We start from the raw sequence: 24,237 nt of genomic DNA on the forward strand, positions 1-24,237 counted from the left end.
GTGAGACCGGTGACATTTGACCATTGCACAGGCCAAGATACAAGGTTTCAAAGGGTGCTCGATACCGCCGTCTAGCTGGATGTGGCCGGTATTGCACTTTGGCGATCTCAGACTCATTCCCCCTATGGTAACACCAAGGTTCCTGGATGAAAAACGATCAAATAACGAGTATACTCGTTGGCGTTCAAGCGTCGGCTCCCAATAACGAGTAAACTCATTGTTGGCGGGGAATGAGTTAAGCTCAGAGGCTAGAAAAAAAAACATCCGGGGCTAAAGCCCCGGAAGCCCAGGACTAAAGCCGCGGAAGCCCAGGGCTAACAACGCCACTGGTGTAGATAGATAGGCAGCGAGAGCCAGCATATCACCAGGGTTATCCCCCCCCCCCCCCCCCCTTCACTGGTGTTTTGTCAAGTTAGGTCCACGACACCTCGGGAAGGGTCAATGGTTAATTCCAGCATCCCAGAACCACCCCCTCCATTCTAACTCACACTTTTCCATGATATCCACACGCTATTGACTTTGAAATAGACATCTCAGAAGAGGTGTGGTCAAGAATACTAAAAAAAATGTCACGCTTCATCTATCTGTGCGAGACACATTCAATTTAAGATTGTACATCGGCTACATATATCCAAACTCAAACTGTCAAAAATGTTCCCTGAGGTTAGTCCTATGTAACAGATGCAAACAAGCCCCGGCCGGTCTGTATCACACATTTTGGTCATGTCCTAGCCTAGCAGACTTCTGGTCGTCCATATTTAAGCTCTACTCAGTCCTGGCAGGTCGGGTACTGAAACCATGTCACTTCCTGGGTTTTTTTGGCGTCCTTTCCGACGACTTACATCTACCAAAAACACAACTGACCTGCATCGCTTATTCCTCCCTTCTAGCAAGACGTCTCATTCTTATGAACTGGAAAGATGAACATCCTCCCTCATTTGGCAGGTGGATTTGCGATGTAATGTACCATTTAAAAGTTGAAAAGATTAAATATACTTTACAGGGATCAAGTGGGAAATTTGATGTGGTGTGGCAACCCTTTATCTCGTATGTGGAACGGTTGACTACGTCTCTCACCTCCTGAAACAAGGACACTGTATAGGAACGACTCTGTAACACGAAACATTCTGAGGACTTTTTTTTTTTATCTTTTTTTTATATTCATATATATATATATGTATATACATATCTTTTTTATTTTATTTATTTTTTTATTTAATTATTATTATTATATATAATAATATATATATATTATTATTAGATATATATTACTATTAGATTATATATTACTATGTTATATATATTGTTATTATATATTATATATTATTATTATTATTATTATTATTATTATTATTATTATTATTATTATTATTATATATATATATTTCTTTCTACATATTTTTTGGTGCTGGACTGGTTTTTAATTTTAAATTTTTTCTGTCTTTTGTTTTGTCAATAAGTGTATGTATGCCACGTTCGTATTGTCTACTGTAATGTCTAAAAAAACGAATATTTTTTATTTTATTTTATTATTTAATTTTATAATTATTATTATATATAATAATATATATATATATTATTATTACATATTATGTTATATATATTATTATTATATATTAAATATATTTGTATTATTATTATATATATATATTTCTTTCTACATATTTTTTGGTGCTGGACTGGTTTTTTATTTAAATTTTAAAAAAAAAATTGTCTTTTGTTTGTTTTGTCGATAAGTGTATGTATGTCACGTTCGTAATGTCTACTGTAATGTATAAAAAAACGAATAAAAATATAAAAAAAAAAAAATCCACACGCTATGTTATCCTATGTCAAAAATACAATAGAAGTTATGTATGTATAAATAATGTATAAGAATGACTATTCTAACCATAGGCTTCACTTTTATCTAACCACCTACAGTACTATATAGACAGTTATAAAATACAATTTATTGTATTATTTTTGTTTTTATATCCCACCTCAAGCGGATACCACCAAAGCACTGGCGGACCTACAGGACACGTTATCAAGTATCCAAATCAAGTATCCAGACGTGGCCATGGTGGTGGCTGGCGACTTCAATAAGGCAAATCTAAAAAAGGTTATGCCAAACTTCTATCAGCACATCACATGCACCACCACCAGGGGAGGGAAAACGCTAGATCACTGCTATACTCCATACAAAGCGGTCCCGGCTCCTCCATTCGGAAAATCGGACCATGACGCCATTTTCCTCATGCCCGGATATAAACAAAGAGCCAGAGAGGCTGTAGTGACTCGAGAGGTGATGCGGTGGTCCGAGAAATCAGAGGCCACGTTACAGGACGCACTGGATGACTTCGACTGGGACATGCTCCGGTCGAGTTCCAGTTACGTCAGTGAATTTGTGGACGTTGTTGTTAGTTTTATAGCAACGCTAGCTAACAGTATCGTCAACCTATCCCGGGCCGAGTCCGTGGTCCCTGCCTGCTTCAAGGTGTCCACTATAATCGCTGTACCAAAAAACTCCTCCCCAGCAGGCCTAAATGACTACAGACCGGTGGCACTCACCTCTGTGGTCATGAAATGCTTTGAGAGGCATGGTCAAGGATTACATCTGTGCCTCCTTCCTTAGTACCATGGACCCATTGCAGTTTGCATACAGGACAAACAGGTCCACTGATGACACAGTCTCCCAGGTACTGCACAACACCCTCTCTCACCTTGACAGTCAGAAGGGGGGCTATGTGAGATTGCTGTTCATTGACTATAGTTCAGCTTTCAATACGATAGTCCCCACCAGACTGGCTGACAAGTTGATCGATCTGGGTCTGAACTCCACCCTGTGCACCTGGATCCTGGACTTTCTGACCGACAGGCCCCAGGCGGTCAGGGTGGGTGGTCATACCTCCAACTCAATCACCCTGAGCATCGGGTCCCCCCAGGGCTGTGTTCTCAGCCCCCTGCTGTATTCGCTGTACACACATGACTGTGTGGCCAGGTTCAGCTCCAACTCCATAGTGAAGTTTGCGGACGACACAGTGGTGGTGGGTCTGATCTCTAACAACGATGAGAAGGCCTACCGGGAGGAGATGTACTGGCACGCTGGTGCCGGGATAACAGCCTACTCCTGAACATTGGTAAAACCAAGGAGCTGATCGTGGATTTTAGGAGAATACAGCAGGGGACACACACGCCACTGTGGATAAATGGGGCTATCGTGGACAGGGTGAGCAGTTTTTTTTTTTGTTTTTTTTTTTTTTTTTACTTTGACCAGTCAGCTGGTTCTTTTAGCGTTTATCGCTTTTTCTGGTCAAGTATGACCGACAGAAACAGGTTGAATGGGGTATAGATCGGGGGAAAGACACTCTGAGAAAATACGGCGAGTCCGGGAGTCGAACTCGTGTACCCCAGATCCGTGACGCGCACGGTTGTCCCCGACGCCGAAATAGCGTCCGAGGTACGCGGTGAGCTACTGGAGCTCCCCAGGGTGAGCAGTTTTAAGTACCTGGGAGTCCACATCACAGAGGACCTGACAATGACATGGACAACACACATATACACTGTGGTAAAACGCCTCTATCACCTGAGACAATTAAGGAAGTACAGAGTATCAGGAAAGATACTCCACTCCTTCTATTCCAGGGCCCTCATTTATCAACGTTGTGTACGCACAGATATGTGCGTAACCCGTGCGTATGATAATTTCTAAGCAAAGTGTGGGACTTATCAATTTGAACGTGTGCTTGACTACGCTATATCTACGCTCAGCTCAGACCATGCGTACCTGGCGCCCGGCGGTAGAATATGGAGACTGCAGACGGACGGCATTATGCTTTCATCAGTTTCATGCATTAGTTTCAACGTGGAAATAAGCTTCCGTGCATTAGTTTCAACACTGGCGCGTGTTCTGTATGAACCGTAATTCATTATAGTTCATTGTAAAATAGCGACAGTACAAGAGGTTGGCCTACTTGTTTGGCACGGGGGGGGGGGGGCAGACGCAGAACACCCACCTCCAAACGTGATTAAATATTGTTTCAAATAAAAAGCGAAATACTATTATTTTGTGTCATGTTTCCAAATAAGATTGGTCACAACGAAATGCTTTCTACTTCAATTTGTTGGTTAGAATAGATGACCTCCGTTGAAACTTCACTGAGACTACAGTCTATTTGTGAGCTCCCGCACAGACGTGGTGATAATAATAATAATAATAATAATAATAATAATAATAATAATAATAATAATAATAATAATAATAATAATAATAATAATAATTATTAATAATAATAATAATAATAATAATAATAATAATAATAATAACAACAATAATAGCTTCATTTTATATAGCGCCTTTCAAGAGACCCAAGGTCGCTTTACATATATAGGGGGGGGGGGGGGGGGGAATAACAAAGTAACAAACATAGTGGACAGACACAACATATAAATATGATGATGGAATTCAAGTTCAAGTTTGTATTGATCACATAACAACACGCTTCGCTCGGCTTAGTCCACTTCTCCACATACGCTGTATTTGGGGGGCTTTGCCATTGTTGGGCAAGGTGGGTGGAATTTCGGGGCTGTGGGCAGAATACGGGTCATATGAACACCCACGATATAGTGTTCTTCCCCCTTCCTACTGTATAAGAAAGAATTAAAAACGCATTGCAACGAGAACAGAGGTTATTTGTTGAGTTTATGTATTACAAAACCCTTGCAATAAATGTGTCTTAAATGAATGAAAAGCATACATGCTCTGGATACAGGTAGCATGTATTGTGTGGGTGATATGGGTCTTGTGTATTATTGGGTTAGGACATTTACTGTACATTGGAGGGGGTTGCGTTAGGACATTTACAGGGGCCAGTTTCGAATTGCAGTCTCTCGTAGGTGCTCTTTGAGAGTGGTTTTGAAAGTGGGTAGTGATTCACATTGTGATTCGCAGTGCTGCGCATCATCGTGGAGCAGTCGATAGAGTGGAACTCGCCCCTGTACATAAACTTTGTGGACTATGAGAAAGCCTTTGACAGCCTAGACAGAGAGATCCTCTGGAAGCTTCTCCGACATTACGGGGTGCCGACCAAGATTGTTTCCATCATCAGGAACTCTTATGAGGGACTGACATGCAAGGTGGTCCACGGAGGGCAGCTCACAGAGGCATTCCAAATGAGGACCGGGGTCAGACAAGGTTGTCTGCTCTCGCCCTTCCTCTTCCTGCTGGCCATTGACTGGATAATGAAGACCTCCACAGCACAGAGAAGGTACGGGATTCAGTGGACTGGACACCTTGGACGCAACTGGACGACTTGGACTATGCTGACGATTTGGCACTACTGTCGCACACCCAACAACAGATGCAGGAGAAGACCAACAACGTGACATCCACTTCCGCGCAAGTGGGACTCAACATCCACAAAGGCAAGACTAAGATCCTCAAGACCAATGCAGCAAACAACACCAACGCAATCATGCTGGATGGCGAGGCTTTGGAAGAAGTTGAAGCCTTTACCTACCTTGGCAGTGTTATTGACAAGCAGGGCGGCACAGATGCTGACGTTAGAGCACGAATAAGGAAAGCACGTACAGCATTTGTGCAATTACGGAACATCTGGAGCTCAAAAGAACTGACTTCCAACACCAAAGTCAGATTCTTTAACACCAACATCAAGGCAGTCCTACTATACGGAGCAGAGACGTGGAGAACTACAGCTGCAACCATCAGGAAAGTGCAGGTCTTCATAAAGATCATCCACATCCGATGGCCAGACACCATCAGCAACTGCGAACTCTGGCAGAGAACAAACCAGCTGCCCGCAGAAGAAGAAATTAAGAAACGCAGATGGCGCTGGATAGGCCACACCCTGCAAAAGCCCACAAGTACCATCACCAGACAAGCCCTAACATGGAACCCGCAGGGCAAGCGGAAAAGGGGCCGCCCGAGAAACACCTGGCGCAGAGACCTGGAGGCAGACACCAAGACCATGAAGATGACCTGGAACCAACTGGAGAGAACAGATCAAGACAGAGATGCTTGGAGATCACTTGTTGACGGCCTATGCCCCAGAAGGGGTAGCAGGCGTAAGTAAGTGATTCACATTCCTTTACAGCTTTGGGTAGGGCGTTCCACATTGATGTGGCATAATTGTGAAACGTGTTTAGTCCCGTGTTTGAACCGAATCTGGGTTTAACATGATTTTTGGAGCTCCCTCTGGTGTTGTGGTTGTGGTATTCACTGACCTTTGGGAAGTATTTTGACATGTACATGGGTACCTTAGTCGTGTAGTGTATCTTGTAGACCAGGCCCATTGCAAGTTGCTGTACTCTGTCGTCTACTCTAAGCCATCCTAGGTAGTCGAAGTGGGCAGGGGTGAGGTGGGTTCTAGGAGTAAGGTCAAGCAGTAGTCTGACCAGTTTTTTTTTGTGATGTGACAATAATGACAAATTCCAATCCCTATCGCCCTCAGGCTCCAATCAACAACCATTACTTTCCTCAATCAAGCTAAACTTTTTTCTGGCTTTTTCTTGAAAGAGAAGGGCGGAGCTTGGGATCACAGATGACATCAGTGTGGAGGACATAATCAAATCCATTAACTCTAAACCTGTAAAAAAATATATGTAAATGTGCAAAACTGTTAAGAGTTTTGTGATATGATTGAGATTAAGCGTAAAATAAATCTGGTTTTCGGTGAAGTGCCCCTTTAAGTGATAAAAACGTGTCTAGAAAGTCTGATCAGCAAAAACGTGTAGGAAATAGGAAGCGTGTACAGGTGCAGCTCAATAAATTAGAATATCGTGGCAAAGTCAATATATTCCGCTGTATTGATGCAGTAATTTGTGCAAAAGGAGCCCCAACCAAGTACTGAGTGAACATACATGAACATACTGTTCAGAAGGCCGACATTTCTATATTACAATGTTTTTTTAATTTATTGGTCTTATGTAATATTCAAACTTTCTGGGATACTGAATTTTGGGCTGTAAGCCATAATCATTCCAAATTATTTTTTATTGAAATATAACAATTGAAATATTTCACTTTGTGTGTAATGAATCTATAATCTATGAGAGTTTTGCTTTTTGAATTGAATTACTGAAATAAAATAACTTTTCCCACAATATTCTAATTTATTGAGCTGCACCTGTATGTCTGGGGTGGAAGACTACTGAAAACGTCATCCGTGTTATTTGGAGTGGGGCCGCTAGGTGGCGCTAACGGCTCGCGCGTGGCCTTTCGTGCACAAAACGGTGGCGCATTCGTTTATGGCCGGAGGCCGGAGGTGGGAAGTTGGAGGTGTGTTTTTCCCAATAGGGTCCAGCTGCAGCGCCGGAGAATCCTCTCACTGGGCAAGCCCGTAGCAGCCACGAACCTGCGCTGTTTTAAGTGAGCGTTTGATTGATTAATTGATTGATTGATTGATTGATTGATTGATTGATTGATTGATTGATTGATTGAACATTTTATTAATGTCCACCTTGTTTCGAACTGGTTATGCTTAGGCCCTCTTTCGAAGTCGGTTATGCTTAGAGTTTGGAATCAGGGCTGGTTTGATTGATTGATTGAAAACTTTATTAACAGATTGCAGAATGGGTATACAATACAGTACAGCTCAATACACACAATTGTTAAGGGATGCAGACCAGAGAAAGACTTTCGCCTTGTTTACATCAGGGTCCCCCATTTCAATTCATCAGGACATATATGACATACATGACATACAGATAGACAGTACTGCTATCTATACATTTATGACATACCAGATTTGCAAATACAGTACTGTTTGTGATACAAAAAGAGTCCAGAAAAGAGTATATACATTTGATGTAAAAACTGTACATTGGGGGAGGTTGGGTAGGTGGGGCGGGCTGTACATTGGAGGTGGTTCGTGGGTGGGGTGGGGGGGTTGGGTAGGAGGGGTGGGTGGGGAACACTGTACAACTGTACAAGCAAAACTGTACATTGGAATATTGACAAAACCATACTTGGTCATTTACTGTATGGTGGTCTATCGCCCTGCTCTAAAGATAAACTCTAAGCATAACCGACTTCGAAAGAGGGCCTAAGCATAACCAGTTCGAAACAAGGCAGACAATACAATTTTCAATCAATCCAATAACACACGTCGTTGCTCACTTAAAACAGCGCATCTTGCAATGGGCCTGGTCTACAAGATACACTACACGACCAAGGTACCCATGTACATGTCAAAATACTTCCCAAAGGTCAGTGAATACCACGATCACAACACCAGAGGGAGCTCCACAAATCATGTTAAACCCAGATTCGGCTCAAACAAGGGACTAAACACGTTTCGCAATTATGCCACATCAATGTGGAACAACCTACCCAAAGCTGTAAAATAATGTGAATCACTACCCACTTTCAAAAACACTCTCAAAGAACACCTACGGGAGACTAAATTACCAGGTATGGTTTTGTCAATATTCCAATGTACAGTTTTGCTTGTACAGTTTTTTTTTAATCCACCTTTTCTCCCATTTTCTATATTTTCTCCCATCCCAATTTCGTATCATCCAATTCAACCCTCCCCTGTCACGAACGCTGTTTCTTGCCTCCCACAAGCCGGCTGCAATGTGGACTAAGTCATACATAGCACAAGTCCCCTCCGGTACTTGAGGTAACAGCAGTCGCATCTTTTCACCTGCGCAGCTCGATCTCTCAGTGGCGAGGATTAACGCGTGGGAGGCTCACGCTGCCCCCGACACTTCCTGATTCTACTGCGCAGGCGCACCAACCGACCTGTAGGAGTCGCTGTCCACAACGCCCGATCCCCACCCATCAGTTTCCCACCCCCTAATAGGGCCAATGTGTATTAGTATGAACGACCAGCTAAACTGAAAGCAATGTGGAGCGCTGGGCTCGGTCGAACAGGCGAGCCCAGCGTCTCCGCATTCGTGGCGAGCGCCTTGCCCACTACGCCACGTAGCCGCCCATAGTTTTGCTTGTACAGTTGTACAGTGTCCCACCCCACCCACCCAACCTCCTCCAATGTACAGTCCCCCCCCCACCCCCCCCCCCCACCTACCCTCCAATGTACAGTTTCTACGTCAAATGTATATACTCTCTTTTCTGGACTCTTTTGGTATCACAAACAGTACTGTATTTGCAAATCTGATATGTCATAAATGTATAGATGTAGCAGTACTGTCTATCTGTATGTCGTGTATGTCATATATGTTATGATGAATTGAAAATGGGGGACCCTGATGTAAACAAGACGAAAGTCTTTCTCTGGTCTGCATCCCCTTAACAATTGTATGTAATAATAAACTTTATTTGTATAGCACTTTTCATACAGAGGTTGCAGTTCAAAGTGCTTCACAACAGTAAAAAATACAGGCATAAGCGGGCATAAAAAAGATAGACAGGTAGCAAGGTATGGCAAATCACAGTGTTTCACATTAGGATCTAGCATCCCAATAGGCTCTCCGCTTACAGTTTTCAGTAACACAAATAATACAAATAGTTTAAAATGATTCAGTTTAAAAATAGTCAAAAAATTATAAAATAGAACGGACATAAAAAAATACAGGCATGAGCGAGCATAGCAAGGTATGGTAAATCACAGTGTTTCACATTAGGATCTAGCATCCTAATAGGCTCTCTATTCAGTAATACAAATAATCACATTGTTTCACATTTGGATCTAGCAAATAATAAAAATAGTTTAAAATGATTCAGTTTAAAAATCAGTAAGTAAGTAAGTCATCAGTAAGAAGTAAAAAGTGCAATATTACTATGCAGCACAGCTTAGAACAGTAGCATGCTGGTGCAATGTGAACTATGAGGCCAAATGGAAAGATATAGAAACCAAAAGAGAGGGATTCAAAGTGCAGGCACTGATAGGAGATAGGGAGCTGTTCAGAAGACAGGAACAACTACTAGATCCAATTACCAGATTCACTATAAACATATGGAACACAATAGTAAAGAAATACAAGCTAGAAAAAGAATCTAAGATACTGAGATGGATAGCACACGACAACAAATTCAGACCAGGGATAGAAGACCATGGGTTCAAGAGGTGGGAACGGGGGGGGGGGTATAACAGCAATGTGCACGATGACAGAAGGAGGGGAGATGCAGACTCTACAAAAATTGAAAGAAAGATACGGACTAGAGAATAGGGACCACTTTAGATATTTACAGATTAGGGACTACTATAACAAGGAAATAAAGCAAGATAGAGACAAAGAACAGAATGGGGTAATTAAGATAATGGTAAAGTCATACGAAGGACGGAAGGGGAGGGTGATATCAGCACTATATCAGGCAATAATGGACAGTAAGGGAAATACAACATTGTATGTGAAAGAAAAGTGGGAAAGAGAGTTGGAAATAGAGATAACAGAGGAGGAATGGTATGACACATGTAAGACACAACAAACAACCACAGGATCAAGGATATGGAGGGAGTTTGGGTGGAAAAATATAATTAGATACTTTATAACACCAGAAATACAGGGCAATTACACACCAGCAAAGAAAACATGTTGGAGGGAGTGTGGACAGGAAGGGGCGAACCATACACACATATTCTGGGGATGTCAGAAGATAAGGCACTACTGGGAAGAGATAGGAGGGATAATAAATGAAATAATAGGATACGAAATACCCCAGGGAGGCCAAGTGTTGTATTTGGGGAATCTGTCACAGGAAGGAATCCAAGGGGAAGACAAATATTTGATTAAGATATTGATAGTGGCAGCCAAGAAAGCTTTAACTAAACTGTGGTACAAGGTAGTGTGAGGTTTCTGTCCTTGCCTTCTCACTCGTTCTGTTCCTTTAACCACCCTCGCTTTGTTTTCATTCATTTTTTCTGTCAAGTATTTCAATTCCCTCGTTCACACGTTTCTCCCCGCTGACGTCATCTGAGACGTCGCTGATTGGTTCCCTCACTTCCCCACGCTTTTCAATCACATTCCCCAGCTGTCACTGCCTTTCAATCAATCGATCCCTCATTATTTATACCCCGTTTTCCCCACCCTAAGTTGTTGGTTCGTCTTGATTTGTCGCTGGGTGTTTTTCCCCGTTGCTTCTGTTTTACTGTGCTAATCTCCAGGAAATTCCTAGAAGCCTTCGCTTGGATACCTGCTCCGTGGCGCGCGCTCGCCTCCACTGTTTGTTCCTGATCCTTTACGCAGCTCGTCTGGGTGAGTTTTTCTAGATTGACTGTCTTGACCTATTTCCGATTTTCGTGTGTAACCTTTACACTGAAGTCTACCACCTTTTTGTCAGACAGTCACTCACCCAGCCATTATCGTTTTTGCCCTTTCCTTTATGGAATAATATTTTGGGATCTTCCACCTCCCACTGTGTATTTACACGAAGATATTATTTCACATTTGGACTGTGTTTGGATTTTTGCTCACTGTGTATTTACACGAAGATATTGTTTCACATTTGGACTGTGTTTGGATTTTTGCTCACTGTGTGTTTACACGAAGATTGTATTTCACATTTGGACGGTGTTTGGATTTTTGCTCACTGTGTGATTACATGAAGATATTTCACTTGGGCTGTTTTTGGATTATTGCACATCACTGTGTTGTTTAACACGAAGAATATAACACCCTGTCCTCCAGCTCGTTTCAAGTCTGCTCTGTCACTGACCCGTTCCCTCTCTCCCTCTCTCGGTCTTGCACAACATCTGAGAGGTCCGCCGTGAGAGTCTGCAGAGCGGTACAGAGGTCTGCTCCTGCTTCCCATGACTACCCTTCCGGGAGAAGCTGCAGAGCAGCAGAACTTTGCCCCTTGTTCATTGTACCTGTTCTTGTTGACCTGCTTTCCTTGTTTCACTTATTCTAGTCACCAAATAAACAAGCCCTTGTATTTGGCAACTCTGAATCCAGCTCTCTTGTGTCGTTGCGTTTGGGGTCGGTGTCAAACCATAACATTACGAACCAACCATGACGACCCCAGCCGACACAGAGGGGGTCAGAACCGCACTTGCATTTCAAGTCGAGTTGACCAGGGATCACGGTCTCCAACTCGAGCGGGCTGCGGCTGCGGTGCAGAACCTCAGGGACCAGGTCCTGCCTATGCAGGGTTCAATGGCCGCTATGGCGGGACAACAGTCCGAGATTCTCGCCCAGCTTAACTCGCTGGGCGACGCCGTTAATACTTTTCATCTCTCACACCCTCCAGGAACATTCCCCGCAGCCCCAGCAGATCTCGCACATCGGGAACCCCTTCTCTCCGTCCCACGGCTGTTTGACGGTAATCCCGAGGAATGTGCCACATTCATCATGCAATGTGAGTTGGTTTTCCGTCATCAACCAAGCCGTTTTTCTGCTCAGGGGTCCCGAGTGGCTTATATAACCAACCTACTTTCAGGCCATGCTGCCCAGTGGGTCACTTCCTCCTGGGCAATGGAAGCAGATTTTTTGTTCTCCTACCCAGACTTCGTGGCGGAGCTCCGCAGAGTGTTCCACCATCCAGCCCGAGGTCTGGACCCTGGAGCCCGGTTGGGGACCTTCCGACAAGGGAGCAGCAGGGTGACGGACTATGTCATGGAGTTTCGACTGGCGGCGGTGGAGAGTGGATGGAACGAACCTGCTCTTCGCCTAACCTTCATAAGGGGGCTCAGTGACGCAGTCCGGGACCAGCTCGCTACCAGGGAGGTGCCCGACTCCCTCGAGGAGCTTTTTAGCCTTGTCATCCGTATTGACGGACGCCTCCTGGAGAGAAGGCGCGAGAGGACCCGACTGTCACCTCCTGAAACACCCCGGACTCCTGGACGCCCCGTCCCCAACACTACTGATGGTAACAGGCTTCCCCGTCCGGTGCGCGAGGAGGAACCCATGCAGCTGGGACGCTCTCATCTGAGCCAGGCGGAGCGTCAGGCAAGGCTCAGGTCCGGTCTCTGCCTCTACTGCGGAGGTGCGGGACACCGTATCGCCGACTGCCCTATCCGGCCAAAAGATCGGGCTCACCAAGACCCCGGGAGATCCTGGTGAGCCGTTTTTCCCATTCCCAGCGCCGCGCACCACCTGACCATCTGTTGAGCGTCACCCTGGCCTGGGGGGACCAACGTGCCACGGTGGAGGCCCTCATCGACTCTGGGGCAGACGAGAACTTCCTCGACTTTGCCACCCAAGCCAACATACCTCTTGAGGCCCTTGTGAGGCCCTTGGAGATCTTTTCGTTGGACCAACACCGCCTGGCCGACATCTCTCAACGGACCGGCCCAGTCTTGCTGACCATTGCTGGGAACCACGTAGAGAGGATCCAGTTCCTCATTACCCAATCCCCCCTTGTCCCGGTGGTCCTGGGTAGGCCCTGGCTCGCGCTGCACGAGCCCCACATCGCCTGGGCCTCCGGTACCATCAGGGGCTGGAGCTCCTCCTGTCACGCCCGCTGTCTACAGGCGGCGTCTTGTCCCCCGCCCCGGAGACCGGCTGGTGAGTTGCCCCCGGATCCCTCGTCCGTTCCTCCCGAGTACCACGACCTCATGGAGGTATTCAGTAAGACCAGGGCTCAGTCCCTTCCACCTCACCGCCCCTATGACTGCGCCATCAACCTCCGCCAAGGGGCTCCCCTTCCCGGCAGCCGCCTCTACAGTCTGACTGCCCCGGAGAAGAAGGCGATGGATCTCTACATCTCTGAGTCATTGGAAGCAGGACTCATTCGGCCTTCCTCCTCCCCGGTGGCGGCCGGGTTCTTCTTTGTTGGAAAGAAGGATGGGGACCTGCGACCCTGCATCGACTATCGTCAGCTCAACGAGATCACCATCAAGAACAAATACCCCCTACCTCTCATGAGCTCCACCTTCGAGCCACTGACCCAGGCCTCGTTCTTCACCAAGCTGGATCTCCGAAGTGCCTATCATCTTGTCCGTATCCGTGAGGGCGATGAATGGAAGACCGCCTTCAAGACCCCCAGGGGCCACTATGAGTACCTTGTGATGCCGTTCGGTCTCACCAACGCCCCGGCGGTATTCCAGGCACTCATGAACGATGTCCTCCGTGACATGCTGGAGGTGTTCGTGGTGGTGTACCTGGACGACATTCTTATCTTTTCCAGGACCCTCGAGGAACACATCCTGCATGTCCGCCGGGTGCTGGAGCGCCTCCTCCACAATCGGCTCTTCGTCAAGGCGGAGAAGTGCCGTTTCCACTCCAACTCCGTCGACTACCTGGGCTTCATCGTGGAGAAGGGCTTGACCCGAGCGGATCCTCGCAAGATCCAGGCTGTGGAGGATTGGCCGGAACCCACCTCTCGGAAGGAGCTACAGAGTTTCCTCGGGTTCGCAAACTTCTACCGAAGGTTCATCCGGAACTACAGCCAAGTGGCGGAGCCTCTTACCAAGCTGACCTCCCCCGCTCTGCCGTTCGACTGGTCCCCAGCGGCATGCGCTGCGTTCCGCTCCCTCAAGAGAAGGTTCACTTCCGCTCCTATCCTGCTCCACCCTGACCCCAAGAGACAGTTCATCGTGGAGGTGGACGCCTCGGATTCTGGCCTGGGCGCTGTCCTATCCCAGCGTTCTCCTTCCGACCAGAAGGTACATCCTTGCGCCTTCTACTCGCGTCGCTTCCTCCCCGCCGAGAGGAACTACGACACCGGCAATCGGGAGCTACTGGCGGTCGTGGCGGCTCTGGAGGAGTGGCGTCATTGGCTAGAGGGTGCCGAGGAGCCTTTTACCATCTGGACGGACCACAAGAACCTAACGTTCATCCGCGCTTCCAGGCGCCTCAACGGTCGGCAGGCGAGATGGGCCAGTTTCCTCAGTCGGTTCGACTTCTCGCTGACCTTCCGCCCCGGTTCCCGCAACACGAAGGCCGACTCCCTGTCCCGGATGCACTCCAAGGGGGCTCCACCCTCTGAGGACCCATCTCCCATCATCCCGGAGGCCCGAGTGGTTGGAGCCATCACCTTGGGCATCGAGGGTGTGGTGAGGCGTGCCCTACGCTTCCAACGTGCTCCAAGCAACGTCCCTAGGAGCCGTCTCTTCGTCCCTGACTCTGTCCGGTCCCAGGTACTGCTGTGGGGCCATACCAGCCGGTTCGCCTGCCACCCAGGCGTCCATCGCACGTTCTCCTTCCTGGCTCGTCGTTTCTGGTGGCCCACCATGCGAAACGACGTCAAGGAGTTCGTATTGGCCTGCGCGGTCTGTGCCCGCAGCAAGGCCTCTCACCAGGCACCCTCCGGGCTCTTGCAGCCACTTCCCGTTCCAAGCCGTCCGTGGTCACATGTGGCGCTCGACTTCGTCACTGGACTACCCTCCTCCCAGGGGAACACCTGCCTTCTGACCGTGGTGGATCGATTCAGCAAGGGGGTCCACCTCGTGGCCCTCTCCAAGCTTCCCTCAGCAGCCGAGACGGCGGACCTCCTGACGCACCACGTGTTCCGCCTTCACGGTTTCCCCCAGGACATCGTCTCTGACCGGGGGCCCCAGTTCACCTCCCAGGTTTGGCGGGCTTTCTGCAAGGGATTGGGGGCAACGGTCAGTCTCTCCTCCGGCTACCATCCCCAGACAAACGGGCAGACGGAGAGGATGAACCAGAGCGTGGAGTCTGCTCTTCGGTGTGTGGCAGCCGAGAGGCCGGCATCCTGGAGTCGTTTTCTTCCCTGGGTTGAATACTCGATCAACTCAATGGTCAGTTCCGCCACCGGCCTCTCCCCCTTTGAGGCCTCCCTAGGCTACCAGCCCCCTCTTTTTCCCGCACTGGAGACGGAAGTGGCAGTTCCCTCCGTGCAGGTCCACCTCGACCGCTGCCGTCGCGTTTGGGAGATCACCAGGACCGCGCTGCTCCGGACATCTGAGCGCGCCTGTCGTGGTGCCGACCGGCGCCGGGTTCCCGCGCCGACTTACCGCCCTGGGCAGAGGGTGTGGCTCTCCGCGAAGGACCTCCCGCTGCGGTCCTCGGCCAAGAAACTCAACCCTCGCTTCGTCGGTCCTTTCGAGGTCCTGAAGGTACTCAGTCCGGCGGCCCTGCGCCTGAAGCTTCCTGCATCCATGCACATCCACCCCGTGTTCCATGTCTCCCGGGTTAAGCCCATCTCCCTCAGTCCCCTTATGCCTCCGGCTCCTGATCCACCGCCTCCTGTGCTAGTGGATGGTCACCCCCAGTGGCAGGTCCGCCGGTTGATGGGCGTTCGTCGGCGGGGCCGGGGATTCCAATACCTGGTGGACTGGGAGGGTTACGGCCCTGAGGAGCGTAGCTGGGTCTCCCGGCAGCTCATCGTGGATCCCGGCTTGATCACCGACTTCCATCGGGCCCATCCTGACGAGCCGGGTCGGCCTGGTCGCCGGGCGGCTCCCGTTGAGGGGGGGGTACTGTGAGGTTTCTGTCCTTGCCTTCTCACTCGTTCTGTTCCTTTAACCACCCTCGCTTTGTTTTCATTCATTTTTTCTGTCAAGTATTTCAATTCCCTCGTTCACACGTTTCTCCCCGCTGACGTCATCTGAGACGTCGCTGATTGGTTCCCTCACTTCCCCACGCTTTTCAATCACATTCCCCAGCTGTCACTGCCTTTCAATCAATCGATCCCTCATTATTTATACCCCGTTTTCCCCACCCTAAGTTGTTGGTTCGTCTTGATTTGTCGCTGGGTGTTTTTCCCCGTTGCTTCTGTTTTACTGTGCTAATCTCCAGGAAATTCCTAGAAGCCTTCGCTTGGATACCTGCTCCGTGGCGCGCGCTCGCCTCCACTGTTTGTTCCTGATCCTTTACGCAGCTCGTCTGGGTGAGTTTTTCTAGATTGACTGTCTTGACCTATTTCCGATTTTCGTGTGTAACCTTTACACTGAAGTCTACCACCTTTTTGTCAGACAGTCACTCACCCAGCCATTATCGTTTTTGCCCTTTCCTTTATGGAATAATATTTTGGGATCTTCCACCTCCCACTGTGTATTTACACGAAGATATTATTTCACATTTGGACTGTGTTTGGATTTTTGCTCACTGTGTATTTACACGAAGATATTGTTTCACATTTGGACTGTGTTTGGATTTTTGCTCACTGTGTGTTTACACGAAGATTGTATTTCACATTTGGACGGTGTTTGGATTTTTGCTCACTGTGTGATTACATGAAGATATTTCACTTGGGCTGTTTTTGGATTATTGCACATCACTGTGTTGTTTAACACGAAGAATATAACACCCTGTCCTCCAGCTCGTTTCAAGTCTGCTCTGTCACTGACCCGTTCCCTCTCTCCCTCTCTCGGTCTTGCACAACATCTGAGAGGTCCGCCGTGAGAGTCTGCAGAGCGGTACAGAGGTCTGCTCCTGCTTCCCAAGACTACCCTTCCGGGAGAAGCTGCAGAGCAGCAGAACTTTGCCCCTTGTTCATTGTACCTGTTCTTGTTGACCTGCTTTCCTTGTTTCACTTATTCTAGTCACCAAATAAACAAGCCCTTGTATTTGGCAACTCTGAATCCAGCTCTCTTGTGTCGTTGCGTTTGGGGTCGGTGTCAAACCATAACAGGTAGAAGTGCCGACAAAGGATCAATGGATAGAGTTGGTAGAGGGGATACAGGAAATGGAGAGAATCACAGATCTGCTGAGGCTGCAAGAAGAAAAGTTTGAATGGAAATGGGGAAAATGGGAAGAATACAGGAGGGGAAGTAACGACATCACAGAGGTTTGAAAAGGATACAAGGAAATGAATAAAAATGTAAATAAATAATGCAAATGTAGAATGGACCGAATGACCCATGTCACACTTTTTCTTTAATCATTTTTTGTCTATTTGTTTTAATTTATGTACTGTGTATTGTCTATGAATGTTGTCTATGTATGTTGTTGAAAAAATGAAAATAAAAATTTTAGTTTAAAAAAAAAAGTGCAATAACCGACACATGAATTTGATAGGCAGTGTTTAAGAGTAGGCAGGGTAAGAATAGTGCAGGTAAATACAAGTTGTGTCAGGATATCCCTGATGTTTCCTCTTGCCACTAGGTGGTAGCAGATATCTATCAGTGAAATGCCTGAGCAAAGAGAGCTGTCTTTTAAAGATGTCTGCAAAGTTGGCTTCCCTGATGTTTTGGGGTAGTTTGTTCCATAGTTTTGGGGCATAGTTGATAAAGGCTGCATTACCAATCCTCCTTTGACTGCTTCTGGGAGCCTCCAGTAGTCCAGCAGCTGATGATCGCAGTGTTCTTGCTGGTGTGTAATTTATTTGTTGTGTTGGCGATGTAGCTAGGTCCCTGTCCATTTAGAGCTTTGTATGTAAGGAGAAGGACCTTAAAGTCAATTCTAAATGTTACAGGAAGCCAGTGTAAAGCAGCTAAGACTGGACTAATGTGCTCTCTCCTTTTGGTTCTAGTTAGCAGTCGGGCTGCAGAGTTTTGGATTAGCTGAAGCCTCTCTGTGGTTTTCTTAGGGAGACCTGTGAAAAGTGCATTACAGTAGTCTAACCGGCTAGATATGAATGCATGAATTAGCTTCTCAGCATCGTTCTGATTAATAAATGGTCGTACTTTTGCTATATTTCTGAGATGGAAGAGCGATGTTTTCGTCACTTTGCTAATGAATGTATTGAGCTGTACTGTACTGTGTCTGTACCCATTCTGCAATCTGTTAATAAAGTTTTCAATCAATCAATCAATCAATCAATCAAACCTCCGAGCTGCTGGCTGCCACATTCTTGCCCCAGTGGCCTATTGCTTAATAACAGCGGAGCAGTGCTGCCGTTGCTTCCGCATTTTCCCTGATTGGCTGCGACACGCCCCGCGGCAGGCGCGGCAACCGCAGAGCGGAGCGGAGCGGCAGAGCTTGCGGCATTATGTAACCGCCCTAATCCGCCATGATTTTCATTCGAAGCTCAGCTCACCTGGCAGCGCAGCGGTCCTGCGGTCCGTTGTTGACAAGTTCGAATCCCATCAATTTTTTTTTTAACGTGTATTCTTTCGCCGGTTAAGGTTAGGCATGGTTAAGGTTAAGGTTAAGGTTAGGCATTGTTTCGGAGTTGGTTAAGGTTAGAACGGTTAAGTTTAGGCGCTGTTAAGGAGCTGGTTAAGGTTAGAGTTTGTCTTAGAGAATGGCAATATTCTTTCTATGGTTAAGGTTAAGGTTAGGCATGGTTAAGGTTAAGGTTAAGGTTAGGCATTGTTTCGGAGTTGGTTAAGGTTAGAACGGTTAAGTTTAGGCGCTGTTAAGGAGCTGGTTAAGGTTCGCGTTTGTCTTAGAGAATGGCAATAGACAGCCTATTTCCGCACTGCCGCTCTCCCGCGTTGCCGCGGTCACATGGTCAAATTGTCACATTCTTGCACTCCTCCGCTGTTAGAAAGCAACACGCGCCCCAGTGAGAGGATTCTCGGGCGCTGCAGCTGGACCCTATTGGAGTTTCCCCCCCCCCTAATAGGAAGTCGGAATTGCCGACCTCCGATTTCTAATCGAATGCAGCATCCAGCCCGCGGCCCAGCGCCCCGCCCCCACAGCCCCCCCCCACACACACACACTCACAGCCGGCCTGGAGAGAGGAGAGAGAGGGAGGAAGCCGTGCTGCTGCAGAAGCTCAAGCTCTACTGTTATTATTATTATTCTGCCGACGTTTCAATAAAGAAAAATATACCCTGGACAATAATTTCTCGACATTTGGCTGTAACTCGCATGTCTTGGTCGCTAGCCGCCAGTGCAAAGGTGGTGGTTCCCCCCCTCGCTGAGTGCACTGCTTACTAGTGGTTAGAGAGCAGCTAACTCAGTTAGCTCAGTTAGCTAGGACCGGGAGCTAAGAAGCTAATGCTGGCTAACGTTAGCTAGCTCGCTACAGTAACAGCAGCCGGCGAGGACGAGCTCAGACCCCGCCAGGTCCAACTCAACTCAACACTCTGGTAGCTCGCTATTAGCAAAGTCAATATTCATAACTATGAAAACGGAGATGCAATGTTTTTTTTTAAACATTTTTTTAGGGTAGTTTAGTTGGCTTCATGTATTTGTCTGCTTTATAGTCAGAGCTGCGGCAGCGTCGGTGTGATGATACCGGGGATGATAGCAGAGTAGAGCTAACAACGTTACTAACTCACCGTGTGAAGTGTGGGGGGACAACACTTCAAGCGAAGCGAGAGCTCGCAGCGTTGTTTGTTAAATCTATATATTTAACGGTGGATATATAAGTTGGAGACTTCTGGGGGACTGAGCAGCATACGAACACAACTCAACTGGAATCGTGGATATATATTTTGATCGCCGCCGGGAGATTATAATTTGGTGCCACACACTGACTACATCTGACTGGAGGATTTCGGCGGCCTCCCATTTTGGATCGTCGTGGTGGGAGCTGTGGGGGGTGTCTCTCTCTCTGGCTGTGGTTCCCTCTCTTCTTCCTCCTCCTCGTCCCCCCGCTTTACTCGTCTCTCACCCTCCTCCGATGCGGAGGTTTTAAGCACTAGCAGCACCAGGCCCCCGGGGGCCCCACCACCACCACGACATGCTGAAGTGCATCCCCCTGTGGCGCTGCAACCGCCACGTCGAGACGGTGGACAAGCGGCACTGTAACCTGCAGACGGTCCCCGATGAGATCTTCAGGTACAGCCGCAGTCTGGAGGAGCTGCTCCTGGACGCCAACCAACTCAAAGAACTACCCAAGGTACGAGAGTTTGATGATGAGAGATGTGATGATGCATTGGAAACGGGGGGGGGGACCCTGATCATGTAAACAAGACTAAAGTCTTTCTCTGGTCTGCATCCCCTTAACAATTGTGTGTATTGAACTGTACTATACCCATTCTGCAATCTGTTAATAAAGTTTTCAATCAATCAATGAAAGACCACCGGATCGTGTTCATCATAATATCAAATGTTTTTTTTGTTTTGTTCGTTTGACTGTTGTGACAGTGTATCTATGGGTGTCATTGTGTGTGTGGATGACAACGGATGATAGTTTTTTAGGTTCATTTCTCACTCACTGCGAATACACTGAACGTGTGTGTGACAGCGTTGTTGCACTCATCCCTACTTGCTCAAGGGATTTATCATCCCTTCCCTTTTCATTCGGATGGAAAGGTCGCTGACAGTTGGCAGGGATTGCAAAATCAAAATGTCATGTCGCCTCCTGTCATGTGCCTCATTCACTCACGTTGACAATAACAGTGCTGTGTGCTGCGGTCCACCTTCAGCCGCCACAGTCATTATGCAAACGATTGACGTAGTAGAGTGTCGTAGTCGACTAGTCGTAGACACGTGAAGTTTTGAAAGGGAACTTCAAGGGCACTGGTTCGAAAGGCAGGAAGGAAGGAAGGAGAGATGATCCAGCCTGACGGATGCGTGCTAAAGTGGGAGACGCAAACTAGGGTTCTGCTGCGGAGTGGTGTGGGCGTTCTGCGTGTGTTCAGAGAGGGAGACTCGGCGGACCAGAAGAGCTGGCATGCAGCACCATGTTGCCTGTACTAGTAACGGCAGAAGAAGTGGCCGGTGGGGTTGGGCAAGCTGTGTGGGAAGGCATGCGTGGAATGAGTCTTCCCACCCACTCAACCTACTATTTGGAATATGACAAAAGCTCTCGTTTCCGTGCCCGGTGTGTGTTTTATTTTTAGTTGATTCGTGTGGTGAGTGTGTTGTCGTCCCCCAAGCTCCCCAACACACACTGAGCTTGAATTTCCCCTCATTATGCAGTTCTTCTGTCCATTGTTCTGTCTCGGGACAAAGCGCTGGCTGTGAATGTGATATAGAGTTGGGACTGGAGTTCATATGAATGCGGTGTTCTTCAGAGAAAGAAAATGCCAAGTGGTGAGAGGGATAAGTACGAGCAGCACATCCACTAATGACTAGTGTATGTTGACATGTCAAGGTCAAGAGATGTTTGGAGTGTGAGGCATATGGCGCTGTTATTTTGTGAGAATCAAACCTTTGAGCTTTTGCCTTATTTTTTGGGGTAAATAAATTATGCTAAAGACTATAGCATCCTAGCAGTATTAATTTTGGAGTTATCCATTTAGCTGGTTACATCAGTTATCCAGAAGCATCCAGCAATAGTTTTTGTGCAGACATTCACATCACTGTGTTGTCATTGGAATTCTGAGGGATATGTTGTTTATACATTGTGGCTCAGGGGACACAGACTTGTCTGTCTCCATGGTTCTTTGTAGAGTAAGGGATGGACCAAGATATACTGTGGATGGGGGTTGTTGGATACTGCAGCACAACTCAACAAAACACACAGACATGCAGATGTTTATATTTAATCCATCTCCTCCAAGCTAGTTAATTGGACTGGGCCTGGGCCTTTCTCACGCAGCCACTGGGGCCTGCTTGGCTGCGGACAGTGCTTTCTCTCCCCCGAGATCAACCAGTGGTCACACTTAAACACAGTGCCTTGGCGCAGGGCCCCACACGGATGGCTAACGGTTTCGCTGGTGTGGACTAGGGCTGTGCGATATGGACAAAATATTCTATCACAATATGGGAAATTTCATATCTCAACAATAACGATATATATCACAATATAGTATGCTTTCTGTAAATTCAATAAAACATGTGTCTATACAAAATAACCACTACTTTTGATAATCCTCCTGGGTGTGAACTACAAATGAAAGGCATGCACGTACACACACACAGAAAACATCTCTAGCATCTCTTTCTACCATAGCTTTCACTCATCTGGCACAATTGATTTCAGAGTAGGTATGATGAATTAGCAATAATTGATTTCAGAGTAGGTATGATGAATTGGCAATAATCCACTTGATAAAGTCAAATTGGAGGCAACAAAATAATATGATGGCTTGTGTCTGCTTTTAAAAGCGAAAGTAAATAAAAACACAACATACAACTGAAGGCTAAATATAGGGTCCTCCAATGGTCCAAGAAAGCAGATTGATGCATTTCTGTTCAATAAAAACATGATGCCGCCGGTGCAGATAACACTCTGGGCTCTTGTGAGACATTTGTATTGCTGTGTGCAGTGAGATGGAGATGCACTTAATTTCTATCATGGGCCAGCTGTTTTGTTCTGTATCGGAGTGTTGTAGGGAGTTTAATTCTGTGTCACACTCCTCCATGTTTGTTTCTTATTCCAGCACATGTGCGCATCAGTAAAATACTCATGTTAAGCAATTCTGCTGCTCTTTTGCGGAAATAGCGATTGAAACGATAACATCTACTGATTGACATTTTTCTCTCATCCCACGATATAGCTTGTCATATCAAACAGCCCTAGCGCGGACCACTAACCAACACAGACGGGCCCCTCTATACTGTGCTGGCTTTAACCAAGAGACCTAAATGCAGAGTGACAGAGTAGCCATGTTGCGTGCAGACATGAAGCATACAGGCGCTCTCTGGCCCCGAGTACCACGAGGGCTTCGGAGAGGGACCATACAGGGTCAACAAGCGAGCGTGTAATAGACTGATGATGGCAATATGAGCAGTGAGCACACATGAAAAGAATCTGAATCTCATAGGACATTTGTGTGTTCTTTTGTCGTCACGGACATGGTTTGTCCTGCGTCATCTTAAGCCGCAGAACTGTCTTAACTTTGAGGACCATCCCAGGGAATCATTTCATTTTAATTTCATGCCCTGTTCTCTTTTCCAAACATGAATTCAGCTTGCAGGTCTCCTGATAATCCAGCCTATTGTGATGAGCCGTGTGGACGGGTCATGGCAGCGTTGCTAATGCAGCACCGTGCACAGACATATGCCAGTGAGAATAATCGGCTCACACAGGCGACACCTTCACAAAGTGGCACTACTTAGAGGGGTGGGCTGCATGGTGGCTCTCTGGGGGCCACTGTCCCAGCCTGAGACACCCAAGCAAGGTTGTGGGTCCATGTCAAGGGATTACGTGATTATAGACATGTTACTTGTTGTAATAGCCAACCAATCGAATGGAAAAGGATGTTATTTAAACCAAAAAAGGGGCAATTTTTGGAGTGGTGTTGTGTGTTGGGGGAGGTCAAGAGTAGATGTCTGTAGGGTTTGGGATCCAGGGGGTTTAACTGAGTGAACAGATGGGACATTCAGATGTCTTAAATCCCATTGCCACCCGACGACTCTAGATTATGTTTGTTTGCTGTAGTAATGACATCCATGTGGGCCACTTTCTTCTTTGAGTTTGACTAATGGAAAATTAGTTCAGAAAAGAGGTTGAAGGAGACACATTTTTATTATTCTGCCCCTCACTCGACTCGGCAACTTTTTAAGATAAGATTAGTGGGTTTTGAAGTTAAATGTTTTTGCCATGTTGTGCAAAACTATTAGTTTTGTCACAGAAATACAAGGACATGATTATATACCTACATTAGACCATTGGTTCTATGGAATGGGTGGGCCTGTTGAGAG

The 24,237-nt window shown here is 47.0% G+C and overlaps 1 protein-coding gene across 9 annotated transcripts in view; it reads left to right on the forward strand.

Annotated features, from left to right (window-relative positions):
* Positions 1–19,434: 19,434 nt before the first annotated feature.
* scrib (scribble planar cell polarity protein) overlaps positions 19,435–24,237 on the forward strand; it is a 151,537-nt gene continuing 146,734 nt past the window's right edge. For all 9 annotated transcript variants that reach the window (XR_014620381.1, XM_084326684.1, XM_084326687.1 and 6 more), the window contains exon 1: positions 19,435–20,542. Coding sequence is in view for 8 of the 9 variants with exons in the window: in XM_084326684.1 (XP_084182810.1) it covers positions 20,384–20,542 (159 nt within the window). In the remaining variant the exon portion in view is untranslated. The remainder of the gene's footprint in view (positions 20,543–24,237) is intronic.

This window comes from Notolepis coatsorum, assembly GCF_963971535.1.
Source record: "Notolepis coatsorum genome assembly, chromosome: 12".
In the NCBI taxonomy this organism is placed as follows: domain Eukaryota; kingdom Metazoa; phylum Chordata; class Actinopteri; order Aulopiformes; family Paralepididae; genus Notolepis; species Notolepis coatsorum.